This window comes from Lygodium microphyllum, chromosome 3 (assembly GCF_053477565.2).
Source record: "Lygodium microphyllum isolate KBCC chromosome 3, Lygodium_microphyllum_v1.1.10, whole genome shotgun sequence".
In the NCBI taxonomy this organism is placed as follows: Eukaryota; Viridiplantae; Streptophyta; class Polypodiopsida; order Schizaeales; family Lygodiaceae; genus Lygodium; species Lygodium microphyllum.
The window spans coordinates 107794605-107808306 of NC_141137.1; the positions used below are offsets into that span (position 1 = coordinate 107794605).

At 39.3% G+C, this 13702-nt stretch overlaps 1 protein-coding gene across 1 annotated transcript; it reads left to right on the top strand.

The window, feature by feature from the left end:
• The first annotated feature begins 3623 nt into the window (after nt 1–3623).
• LOC148038729 (uncharacterized) lies at nt 3624–4395 on the top strand. The gene is made up of 3 exons (XM_087675275.1): nt 3624–3794; nt 3913–4109; nt 4218–4395. Exons 1-3 carry the CDS (start codon nt 3624–3626, stop codon nt 4393–4395), a joined length of 546 nt encoding a protein of 181 aa, XP_087531401.1.
• Nucleotides 4396–13702: the final 9307 nt, after the last annotated feature.

A 13702-nucleotide genomic window follows, 5' to 3' on the forward strand; every position in this document is an offset into this window, starting at 1 on the left:
TGGGTGGGCTTATGCTTCGTCCCATGGCTACAAGTGTGTGGCTTCGTCCCATATGCTTCGTGAGAATAAGGTAAGAGATTGAACCCCCCAATCGTCCGCGTCCGCGTGGACGATCCGTGGGCTTATGCACAAGCGTGTGGCTTCATCCGTGGCTTCGTCCCGTGACCTAAAGAGATTGATTGTGTTGCTAATATTAAAGAGATTGATTGTGTTGCTAATCTTAAAGAGATTGATTGTGTTGTTAATCTTAAAGAGGTTGATTATGTATCTATTTGTAAGTGTGAGAGAAAGTTATGGCACCTAAAAGAGTGCTTAGAAAGAGAAAGAAATGTGTGTCACCTCATAGTAGCCGTGAAGTCTGTATGAAGCTACGTTCAGGATGTGTTCCTGGGCAGATCTTAGAGCAAGAAGCATCATCGCGTTTGAGATCAGTGGACACTCCTTCAACAAAGAAAGGATGTGGTCCAAAAAGATGTGTCTACATTGATGACGAAGCACAAGTGGATGGGGACTCCAATACAATTGACGGGGTTGCGGAGCACACAGGTAGTCACTTATGTGTCCATTTCATTTACATATGACGCTTTGTTCAGTGTTATGTATTAAATATGATTGGTTTAATGCTACTTTTTTTAATTGTTACTTATTAATATCTGCTCCTACAGAGACTAATGTGCAGCATGATAGTCTAGATGACAAAGAAGAGGTGAGTGGTGATAGTGATCAAGGGGGGAATGTTGATGAAAAAGAAAAGAAGCACTCAAGGAACTTAGGCAAGCAAGTCTCTCTAGGACTGATGAAGGATGTGTTGAGTCAATTTTATATAAAAAAGACGACGCTGCCTCCTCTTGTGCCTCTTTGTAGATTAGTGGCTCATGAGGCAGTCAGATTTGCTACGGATGATGCCCAGTGGTTGATTCCTTCCTTTGATTCCATTGGTTATCTTGAGACTATGGGACACTTCCTTGTGTCACTTGAAGGTCCGAGAGGGGAGACCATGTCAGCCAGCAATCTAGATGAATGGGGTCCAATATGGCGTCAAAGAAATGAGGATTTTGAGAGGGCTCTTGGAAGAGAGTGGCAAGACCTTAAGGGTAAAAAGTTCTTGGTTTGGGATGGAAACCACAGGCTTAAAACGTGGTGGAAACGCATCAAAGAAAGTAAGTTGTCCACTATACATGCAAGTATTGAATGTTCGTATCCCATTCTTATGTTTGTTGGTTTTCAATTACAGAGTACTCCGACTGTGCTCACTACCATGTTAGTGTACGGTGCCAATTCATTGAGGTGCCAAAGGCAAAGGAAGCAGAGCTACTACTCGCACTAGACACCACCAACGCATAAGTCTTCTTCCTTTACCTATGCTCCTCTTTGTAATATGTTACACTTACATTCTCATATTATGCTTTTGTTTGTTTTCAATAGTATTGCCAGAGCTCATGTTACTCCAAATATTGCGCATGAGGTGTATATGTTTCAAAAGTTTGGTATTGCAAACAAAGACTCCATTCTAGATAGATTGAGTCCGGCCATGAGGAAGTGGGATGAGGTTGAGATGAGTATAGAGGCAAGGTATTATCATGGTGTTGCTCCATGGTATAACTCTCCTTGCAGTTTAATATCTCAGCTTGTATGGAAGGTGATTTTCTTTCTATGGCTCACTTGTATGAGATGTGCTTTTCTATCTCTAATTTAGTTTTTTTTTTTTGGAATGATAGGATGAATTTCATGTCTTCATCTCAAAAGAAACTGCTAAGCTTGAGGCTCTTGGTCTAGATGAGGTAGAGAGGAAGAAACATTTGGAGAAGGCTACAAGGGTGGAAGAGGTGCGCCTTAAGGATAGGGGTTACAAATACCTATCCATTGCTAATCCCCAAAATGGTGATGAGTTCTTTAAGTTGTTATTTGGGCTAAAGTGGGATGATGCAAGCATGCTCAAGATCACAAGAGATAAGCTGTATTGTCTCACAAGCTCAAAAATCCCTGCGGAAAGGTAATTTGTATATATAACGCAAGGTGTGTGTATGTGATGCTTTTTTCTTCAATGCTTTCTATTTGCGTATATTGTTGTGCATCACAGGAAAAAAATATTGTTGCATCTTATGAGTCTCACAAAGGCCAAAGACCCCCAATACCCGCATTTTGGTGATTATAAGCTCTTTCGGGTTTACATGAAGAAAGAGACATATTGGGCTCACTTGCATTCGGAGGTACTACTTCAGATTGATAGGATACAAGTAGAAGGTCCACAGCTACCAGATTCATTTGAGGAGTTCTTTAAGATTAACATGAAGAATCATGTCATGCAGGTTGACTCAATGCAGTGCATTCATATTGCTTTCTTAAGTTCTTTCTTAAAATGTATATGTGCTAATGTTAAGCGCTTGTGAAACTTGTGTAGGCTTTTGTACACCTCTTGGATGGAGTGAAATCTTCAGATGTTGCAGAGAAGATGCCAGAGCTTACATTTTCAGCCAAACGTGTGATTTACAGGTTAGCATGCATTTTCATATTAGATTGTGTGTCTGATTTTCATATTAGATTGCATGCATTTGCTTGCATAATTGGCAAGAATGTTGTAGGTGGATACTACAATGTGTAGAAGAGAAGAGGCTGGATGCAGCTCCGCAATTCACAAGAGAGTGGATTTATGTTCGTGACGAGAACACTATGTATTCTCCATCATTACGTGAGAGAAAATTGACGGCATGGGAGGCAAGTGTTTGCCCTTGGTGGCTGGATTACCCTGTGGGGTTTATCCCTAAGCAAGAGAAAGATTTGCATGACAGTAAGTACTTCAATCTATGTAAACATCTCGTCGCTTTTGTAGCAATAGTTTTTGTGCTCATGCATGGGAGTCTAAGGGTGAATGATACTATGTAGGATTCAAGGAGGGAGTTGATACTCATGAACCGCTTACCGCACCCACCACTGTAGAGGAGCAAGCAACCAAGGATACCAAAGGTGCCACCCAGGGTACTCAAGGTAATCCAGGGAGAAAAAATGTGTTAGAGTCCTCTATGGCACCCACCACCTCCTTTGTTGCAGATTCATCTCTTGGTCGAGAGAATTGGGAGAGGCGACCTATGACCCGTTTAGTAGGTGAGAAGTCTTATATTAACTTGAAATTCGTGTATGATTATTAAAAATAAATTACTTTGAAATAATTGTTGCAGGGTTCCAGTATCAAACATATGTCGATGCTCTATTAGTGGATGTGACCCAAATTGATAGATTTGCCCTTGATAGGTAGACATGACAACTACATATTGCAAGAACATCAATTTACATGTTGCATATAGCATTGCATCATCGTTTACTTTGCATTAATGACTATGTTGTTTTTTGTATAGCATCAACAAGTTTTTTGCAACACAAAAGATGCATCTTTATAGCAAAGATGGAGTTCCATGTCAAGAGGTGGCTCGATTGATATTTGCGGATTTTTCTACGAGCTTGCTTGTGGATGCTCTAGGTCCCATCCCATTGGGTAAGTTATGCTTTCTATCACACAAGGTTTACATCAAACTCACTTCTCATATATCATAATGTCAATGTTGTTTGTAGAGGGCATGACTATTCCCAAGTGGAACACGTTCTCAAAGGGTCTAGTTATGGGTTGTATGGACCTTGCTCGCGAGTATTTGGACGACCAAGGATTCTTAGTCACTATGTGCTTAGCAGAGCATATAGGTGAGTTTATTACGGATGCGGCAAGAGTGGGGTTTGTGCTTCACCGCACTTGGACACTCATGTGTGACTCCAAGGCTTATCGACATCCCGTTACTAGAGAGGCGATAAGATAACAAAGTTGGATACATTGAACGTACGGTTGTATGTTCTAAATAAAGTTTGTGTTACATGCTTTAAATAAAAACATGGATCACTTATTCTATTTCCACTCGTGAATAGGTACTTGATCTTACTGTGTGTCTTTGGCATCGTGCTGGTCATGTTGTGCCTTGCTACGACAGAGAGGCTGGGGAGAAGATTTCAGAGAGATTGTTTCTAGCGTATCGTAGCTACATGATGGATGATTGTGTCTTTCCCATGGACGTTGATGGTGTCATTGTTAGAGGTGGAGCAGAGAGGTCTCATCTTTTCTTTCGGTAAGTAGTCTTGCATGTTTTTGCTCTCAGGTTACCTTGTATGGTATTTTCATTGTTTCTACTTGCATGGCCGCAAAGATTCTGTATCTTGATTGGTGATATGGTTAGGTGGTTACTAGCTACATTTACGAAACTCTATGACTATGTTTTGGATGTGTTTGCGGGGTGTGGTGGTTTGGCGCGGGCCAGTGCAGAGGAGATGAGACATTGCATGTGTCTAGAAATAGATGATGTGCTCTATGGGGAGTGTTTGTCCACCATAGTGTGTGGAGCAGTACCACGCTGAGAGAGAGTGTGTTTTTTTTTCGAGAGACTCTAGACATTTCATTTTGTTACTACTTTTATATATATGTTTATTATACACTTCGTCATGTGACTATGCCCGATTTTGTCTAAGAGATTACATGCATTGGGATCTTTGATTTGTTTTTAGGAAGAGTGTACCTTGCGACTATTTGACACGAATATATTTTACTAGTTTTCCGTTGGTTTTGTTTTCTTGATGTGTGTTCATGTAAATGCAATGTGTCGTACTCCTTAAGTAAGACTATTTATATGCAGAATGGATATGTTGCACGAAAAAACTTGAAAAAAAGAGATTGATTAGAAAAGAACGAAAATGAAAGCCCACAAAAATAAAATCCCCGGGTATGCCTAAGATGTGTTCTCTCCCACCTGCGACCACACTCTTGGGCATATCCAGGAGACCCCTATACATCTAGTGTAGCTACGGGGGTAGTATCTCTCGGAGTAGCACCCATAGGGGTGCCACCTGTGGACGGCTGAGCAAAAGCTGGAGTGACTGGAGTAGATGTTCCCACAAGTGTGACAAATCCCATAGGTGACGCAACTCCAACAGAATGATGAGACGGAGACACTGCGTCAATACCTCCACAACAACCACCTAAGCCATGCTCTCTCAAACCGCCATGAGAGTGAGGAGTAGCACCTATATCCGGAGTTGAACGTGGGCTCATTGCATCCATGTCTCCGCAGCATCCCCCAGAACCACTCCCTCCATCTGGCCTAAGTTTGGAGCATCGACCTCGTCTACTAGAAACTGAAGCATCCGAGCGCACTGAAGTAGATCTAATAGAATGGCCTGATGGTGTCTGAGACAGCTCTTGGTCCACTATATCTCTGAATTGAGCCATCTGATCTAGAGACATACGCATGAAGATCTCCTGTAGCTCCTCTCGCTCATCCCTTGACTCATCATGCTGATCTAAATATCCACAAAGGTCACCTGCACAGACAAAAATTGATATTAGCATAATCAATATAAATCATACAAAGCATGGTAATATAAATCTTTAAAAAATGATCTTACTTAAAATGCATATCTTATGTACCCTTATAAGCGATTCGTCAACGAATTGAGTAGGTGGATGCTCCAAGTATGAAGTATCCTATGGTCCCACGTCAATCTCCTGACACAACTCCGCATACATTGAAAGGTCGATAGACATGTCACCACAAAAGGATGAGTCCACCTCGTTCTCAAAGAATTCTTGGACTCCTATATTTCCATCATTGTTACCTGATTCTGGCTCCTCTACATGCTCCAAGCTTTCGGTGGCCTCCACCCCTTGCAATATCGACCCCTCTATTTGCATACTGTCCTCATCTACGCTCGGAACATTGCTTTGATCATATACTCTCGCACTTTGGGAAGCTAAAGGTATAATATACCACCATTGAGGTTGTTGGGTGTTTGGATAGAAAATTACATGTTCAAAATCACGTACAAGAGAGACTTAACTTTTGTGACATGTACCATGTCGTAATAAAATTAAAAAAACATGAGTTCATGCACCTGTTCACAATGGGTCAGCAACATAAACGTGTCGTGCAAATCCGTCCATCTTTTTTCGGAATCTATTTTGAGAAATCTAGATGGACCTCATCAAACTGTTGCTCCAACTCCTTCAAGTACCACTTTGAACCACTGCACATCGAATATGATCATGGAGAAGCTACGATAATCCATCGTGATAATACTTTGCAAGTTCTCTAAATACTCCATCTCATCTATAACCATGTTTGGATCCATTGCTCATCGTCGGCTCTCTTGCTTGAACTTTGCCATGATACCACAATCTATTGTAGAGTACATTTTGTTGATACGCTCCATGCGAAAATACCATCCACGCGACCATGCCGCACTATATATTTTGTACTGTACATTGAAACACTCAATTAGTTGTTGCATATAAAATACAGATACGACAAACCCTAAACACATCATCACCTTTGGACTACATCCCCTCAAGAATTCCCACTCCTTGGTTGAGACCTCCGCCCCTTCGCGAGAGGCTACGATCAAAGCTCCATGCAACCATCACATTGACACAAACTGCGACATCTCCTCCATGTCCTCGCAATATCAAATTGGTCTATGGCACGTACTACGTCAAAATTTAGATTGCGCTTCTTCCCGATCTTTCCTAGCTTGCTCGTACCTAGCAAGCCACGTCTCCATAGAGGCATGGTGCAACATACAAAAGCGGTTCACTTTCTCCTCCATTGCATCATCCATTCTTTTTTCTACCCCATTTCCAACCACCACATCTATGGTCAGTCTATCATCATCCTTTAGTGACCATAGAATACTATTGTTTGAATCCACCATTGGTAGCCATTGTGAAATATGCACTAATACCTCAAACACCAACCAACCTTCAGCCATGCTACTTTTGGCCATCCATCGCGTATGGACAAGTCCAGCAATCTCCCCTTCATCTACAAGATGCATAAGAAGGTGGTTTTGTATCGTGAGCATGCTGGTAGGCAAGTATTTCTCAAAGAGATAGACTATCTCCACTGCTCCCCACCTTGCGGATTCAATAGAGGACGTCTTAATCTCCTTTTGTGAGCACTAAATTTGACAACTTGTAAATCGCCCCGTGTATTTCTGGAGTAAGGCATCCCGCGATCGCGAGTAGTACAAACTGCCACAAACGAGGAAGCATTATGAACAATGACTACACTCCAAATAGCAAAATATGCATGCCACTTACAATCCATTCGTAGTACAAACTTGACACATCTTATGCCAATCATGGGATTTTAGCCTTGATAATTGATCATCTTTAGAAAATGCAGACCTGAGAGAATGCATCATACCCATTGGAGTGCGGGTAGTCTTGAGTAGTTGATTCACAATGCGCTTTTCTTTAGTGGAAAAAACCCAAGGAGCGCGAGGTAGCTGCAAGTGACCATCAACACTCGACTGCGGCCAAAGCGCCTCCATCTTTCCCACCTCATTCAAATCCATTCGTGCCCCTAAAATGTCTCTCTTTCCTGTGATGTGGTCCCGTAGTAAGCTGCCCACGTTCTTGAAAATATGCATGGGATCCAACAAGTGGTTGATCTGTAAGTGGGTCCAATACGGCAACTCGTAGAAAACTAAGAACCGTCGCATTCTGTTTGGATGTGACTCTGTGTGGACCATTTTAATCTTGTACCAACTTTGGGTATTCATACGTGCTGAAGGTCGTCCAAGAAAACCTTCCTTGAGTTTATGACCCTCTGGAAAGAAAGCGGCATGTCCTTGATATACTATCTTCTTCATGGTTCGTGACCTTCGGGAGTCTAATTGTGGCCGACACAATGGACATGCATGATAACATGAGGTAACTAGACCTATCCCAACACCTCTATCCAGTGAATACAAACTTGAACGAGCTATGATAGATATTACCAACAAGAACGGAAGCCTACTTACTTGAGCACTCTCCGAATCCCGGAAGGTCATGCATGGTCCATGTGAGAATGGCTGGAATATTGGCAGACTGTCAACCATCGCGCTTGCTCATATCTTCCATGGTGACCCCCTCCTCCCACAAAATCTTAAGCTCATCGACTAATGGACGAAGATACACGTCCATATTTTTGACTTTATAGCGGCCGAAAATGAGCAAGCTAAGGATGAGATGTCCTTTCTTTGTAGAAAGCCATGGAGGGATATTGTAGTTGACAAGGACTATAGGCCACACACTGTAAGAAATTGAACGTAGACCGAATAGGTTCACGCCATCCATAGCAAGACTGAGCCAAAGATTCCTTGGCTCTCAAGTAAAGCCTAAAAAGGTAGTGTCAATTTGGCTCTATGCGCGTGAATCCGCTGATATTCATTGAAATCGATCTATGGATCTATTCTGCCCATGCCACATTGTCAAGCTCGCCATGCTGAACATACAAAACATGCGACTTATGCGAGGAATAAGTGGAAAGTGTCTAAGAAATTTTTAAGGGATGGTTTGCCCTTGTAAGTCCTATCAATACTATGACCACCACACTTTGGACATTTCTCCATAGTCTCGTATTCTCCTTGGAACAGTATGCAATCGTTGATACATGCATGTATGCTATTGTAGTCCATGCCAAGCTTTCGTAAAACATGTTGTGCATCATCACGAGACTCAGGCATGGTATTTGCAAGTGGTAATATATAATACTTCAGTAACTTGAAAAAAAATCATAAAACACCTTGAAAAAGCACAAATGTTTTTTATAATAGTGCCAAAAAGAAATCAATGAAGCGTACATACAAGGTACTTGAACAACTCGGTCACACTCGCATCACTCCACCCGTATTTTGCTTGCACACTTAGGAGTGCAAGCAGTGTCTTTAGACAAGATACTCAGCACCCATCATATAATGGTATGGATGCTTCCTCTCTAAGCGGATTAGATGTCTTGACATCCATGGGCATCAATGCATTGATCATTGCCTCCATCTTAGGCTCCAAGATTGTAGAAAAGTCTGGAAGACTACTACTACTACTACTGCTACTACTGCTACTACTGCTACTACTACTACTACTACTACTACTACTACTACTACTATAAACAAGAAAAGAAGAAGCTAAAGAACAAGATCTTACCCTCTCTTTGTTTTTTATCTATTCGTTCTCTTCTCTCCCTCCATCTCTCTCTCTTTCTCTCTTTCTTTATTATGTTGTATGTTTATTCCCTCTCTCTCATTCCTTCTTTCTTTTTCTCTCTTCCGCTCTTTTTCTCATTTCCTCTCTTTCTCTCTCAATACACATGAATTTTAACAAAAATAGGCAAAAGAAAAGGAGAAAAAACAAAAACAAAGCAAGTCTTAGAGGGAACAATGCACTCACCGCAAAGGCCCAAGGATGGATTCTGTGGCTCCTCTTCGCCCTCCGTACACTTCCTTCTCTTCTTTGCAAACGGCGGCGGTGGCGGTGAGAAGCTCTCCTTCTCCCTCTTTCTCTCTTTCTCTCCCTTTCCCTCTCAAACGCAAGATGTAGTTCACTCTCCCTTTCGCTCTCTCTTTTGTTCGTTTGCGCAAAAGATGCTGCTAATTTGCGTCAGAAATGGCTGTCGCTATACGCTTGTACCCTTGTAGTGATTGAGAATGCCATGTTTTCTAGCAACAGACTTTTTTGTCTTCATTGGTTACAAAGGTGCCCCATCAAAGGAACTCTATGAGCTCCAAAAAGGTTTGCATGGAGCTCACAAAGGTGCCCTAAACTATCCATATGCAACATTTAGCAAAGTCATATAATAAGTTATTTGATTCATCTTTGTAGCTATGACATTGCAATTGTCATGTAAAGAACATTGATCACCATTGTGGTGTCACATGGGATTCGTGCAGGGGTTCGTGAAAGTCACTCGCCGTAGGGACGCTTTGAGATAAGAGAAGAACTCAACGAAATGAAACTTATTCAGAAAAGTTTTGAATGAGGAAAAAAATTATTGATTTAAAAATATAGGCAAAATACAGGTTCATAGATTTTGAACTGAGAGAGAAGAGAAGAAGGTGAGATGTCATGATTTGTGGAAAAATCTTCAATGAAGGTGATGAGCATCAAGCTCGACTCAAGCTAGTATTCATAGTGGATTTAGAGATAGGCCACATGACATTAAAAAAACCTTGGAATGGTGCATAAAAGTCTCCTCACATTTAAGGAAATGTTGCCAATTATACAAGGAAGTCAACATGAGGACAAGGGAGTATGATGACACCTTTTAGAAAGAATTCAAACTTGTCAATTACTTGGAGTCAAGATCTTTGAAAATGAAAGGAGGTGGGGCCAAGCTTGGACACCCGTCTTTGAGTATTTTAAAGAAATACTTCGATGTCTCTCCCATGTGGTGCATTCATCTAATTCTCTTTTTTTCTCTCTCTTAGAATTTTCTCTTTTTATGCATCTCACTTTTTCTAGCCTATTATTAATTAACTATGATATTTTTTAAAAAAATTAAAGCTTCATAAATATTACATGCATGAAAAAAGCTTGGGCCATCAAAAGAAGAAAAGACAATAATATATTGGTGCACGAAGGGATTCATAATAAAGCCCATATCTACAATGGTAGATATTTTAGACTCTTCTCAAATATTATTAAAATCATTTTCCTCCATGAATCTCTCTTCAAAGTAAGCTTCTTTTTCTTTTGGAGGATGAGAATATATTGTAATAAATGTATATACCTTCTCACATTCTCTCTACTCAAACCCTTGTAAAAATACTCATCCTATATTGTAAAACCTAAAATTATACTAGTAATGTATATATACAACTCTCCCTCACATTTTCAAACCTTTGTAGTTTACTTTTCCTTTTCTTATTATTTTCTTTGGGAAGCTTGACTATGAAGACTTATACACACAAAATAACAAAATGCATTATGAAGGGAGACTCTATGCACGATGCTATAGAGAATATGAAGAATACAACTTTTTACTTGATATTAGCTCCTCGGAGTCCTTTTCTCATCATATCCTCAACTGTGATTCTTAGTAGCACTATTAGTCCTTTTCTCATCAATACTTGAATGTTGGCTTGATGTAATCTTATCCTATCCTTAGCAATCTCTTAAGATCTCTCTTCTTGATTTACATGAAGAAATAGAAAGGACTTGACTCTATTTCTTTCCCTCAAAACTCAAATTCTAATGCAGATTCAAAGCATCACCACACTATAAATGTCTTATCCTTAAATAAATAAATAAATAAATAAATAAATATATACATATATATAATATTTCTCATATTTAACAAAAAATATTTATCAAAATAATCCATGTGATCATATATCTCATTTGCTTTATAGCTTTCATGATCTTATTTATTTTTTGAAAATTGTTTAAAGAGTATTGTAGGGTGTTAGGCAAAGTTCTCTACATGAAATAATATAAACTTTTGACAAGTCAATAGAGTTAGATAAATAAATCATAAGTCATTCTACATACAATAATATGACGATATAATAAGTCAATGTGATTGTGAATAAGTAGTCAAAATCTTACAATAATATAAGGAACCCATGATAGTAGATATAAATATTCAACATCTCTTCAATTATTTTTTATAGCTAAAAAATATAAAATACATAATTCAACAAAGATACACTAATTTTAGTAACTCTTCAAAAAGGTAGTCTCCTTAAATTAAATTTATTTAGTGAACAAATATAATAATTAGCAAAATATGAAAAAAAAATATTATCCCAAAAATATATAACTAGCATTGAGGCCTTTTGAGACATCCACCTGGACTTGTAGGGGGTAATGTAGTTTTAAATAACCTAAGGAATTATGGACAAGGTCCTCCAAGATTCTTAGTACATTTTAGCTAAATGACAAGTCCCTATGGAGAGATCTCTCATATTTGGTATAGGGATCCTAGCATCCAGAGTGATAATCCTTCAATGAGAGGCTATATTGCTTACACCTTTCAAAGATTAGGAGAGCTTGTCAAGATATTCTTCCCATTTAGAGTGGATACACAAGATCACTAACAAACTCCTCGAGCCATTTTCATAACATGTCCTTAAAGATAGAGCACATGAGCCTCAAGCAGGTTGTTGGTGCATTAGTTAGCCCAAAAAGCATGACAATAGAAGTGAATACCCCCATTCTATGGTAAATGTAGGTTTTTTAAAATTTTTGGGTGGAATTTCTCCAAACTATATCCTAAAAAGAAGTTGTAGACTTCATTCCCTGTTATCCATTCGATCATATGATTAGTGTATGGTAGTAGATAGTGCTCTTTGTTGGTTGCAACATTCAATTTCTTGCAATTGATATGCATCTAGATGAATACCCCTTTTAGTAACTTGTCAATTTCCTCTTTAAGATGATGGGCATATCAAGAACTCATTGGATGGGGTCACTACTTGACCAACTTGGTATTATCTTTGACATGAACCATGTGGGTGAGAACTTATGTTGGAATACCCTCAAGGTGAAAGCGATTTTTGGTAAAAGCGTCCAAGTATTCCTTTAGTAAGTTCATCAATTATTCCTGATTCTCTACATTGGGGTCCTCACTAATGTAAACAAGCTTAGTGGGCTTCCAAAGTGTTGCAATGTTGGCTTTTTTTTACATTTTCCAGTTCCTTAATGGGTTCATTAGATGTGCCTTCGTGCTTCACATCTAGGAAGATAACTACCCCCGATCACTCTTTTTTATCTTCATGAATCTTGATTTGAGGTCTTATGGCTTCTTTTGACTTTTACTTTCTGACTCCTTGTTATGAGTATTGTGTTTTAAGTGTTTTTTCCTTAAATTTTGGCAAATTCATTTGGTTGGGAAATTTCTAGGCCAAAATCACTACTTCCATCTACTCAGAGCCAAAACTCATTTTGGTGTTCTTCAGTGTCTTAGCTAGGTTGATTTTGCTTATGGACATCTCAAGATCTGAACATAGCACAATTTGGGACACAATTGAATTGTTGGTAGGAAAAGTTAGAAGTAAGGAGCTTATGTAGGACTCTACAATATGCTATTTCCCATGGGTAAATTGACCATAGTTCATGCATGAATGTGGTGGTCATGGACATTCAAAGGGTAGATGATTCTCATCCTAGTGAATGCATTGCATATTTTTTCAGTAGGGTTTAGAAATTTTGAGCAACTCAGTCACTTTAAGAAATTCTTACTACTACTTCCTAATATCTACAATTGACTCTTAGGTTTCTTTTGGTCTTTATGTAGTTTTTTCCTGTGCATACATCTTGAAGGGATCCATGCATCCTTTTATCTCTATTGAATTTGCAGAGGAGGTCATCCACATAGATAGCCTCATCCAAAATATTATTGATGTTAGAGGGATCAAGTTCAAATTTCATGGCCAATGTCTTGTAGATCCTTTCATCATAAAGGCCCTTGATAAAGACTTTTGTGATTGCCTTGGCAATGGATCCCCATAGTCGACCTCAACAAAGTATCTAATGAACAAGTCCTTCAGAAGTATGAAGGAGGCCTTTTCAACAACATTAAGATCGGTGAACCATCCCTTTTTTCCTAAGTAGAGTCTAAAGGCTTGTGCTTGGTTGGCATCACGAAGTAGATTATTTGAAAACAAACAAGAGGGGAGAGAGGTGAAGCACCCAAGAGCACACACACACAAAAGAAATGGAGACTTGAAAATAGAGAGAGATAGGGCTGAAATCTTCTTCTCCTTATTTCTTCTTTTTCCACACATAGAACTAATTTTTCCATATAATAAAAGACGAATATGAAAGTACCACAACATATGTACATGTATTGATCACTAAGTGTGAACTCACTAGGAAAGAAAAGGTGGTACAATAAATGTGCCATAACCA

Coding starts and splice junctions, on each gene's coding strand:
- LOC148038729 (XM_087675275.1), top strand. CDS start 3,624: ATGGACCTTGCTCGCGAGTATTTGGACGACCAAGGATTCTTAGTCACT. Junction 3,795..3,912: donor GACATCCCGTTACTAGAGAG/GCGATAAGATAA, acceptor ACTCGTGAATAG/GTACTTGATCTTACTGTGTG. Junction 4,110..4,217: donor AGGTCTCATCTTTTCTTTCG/GTAAGTAGTCTT, acceptor TGATATGGTTAG/GTGGTTACTAGCTACATTTA.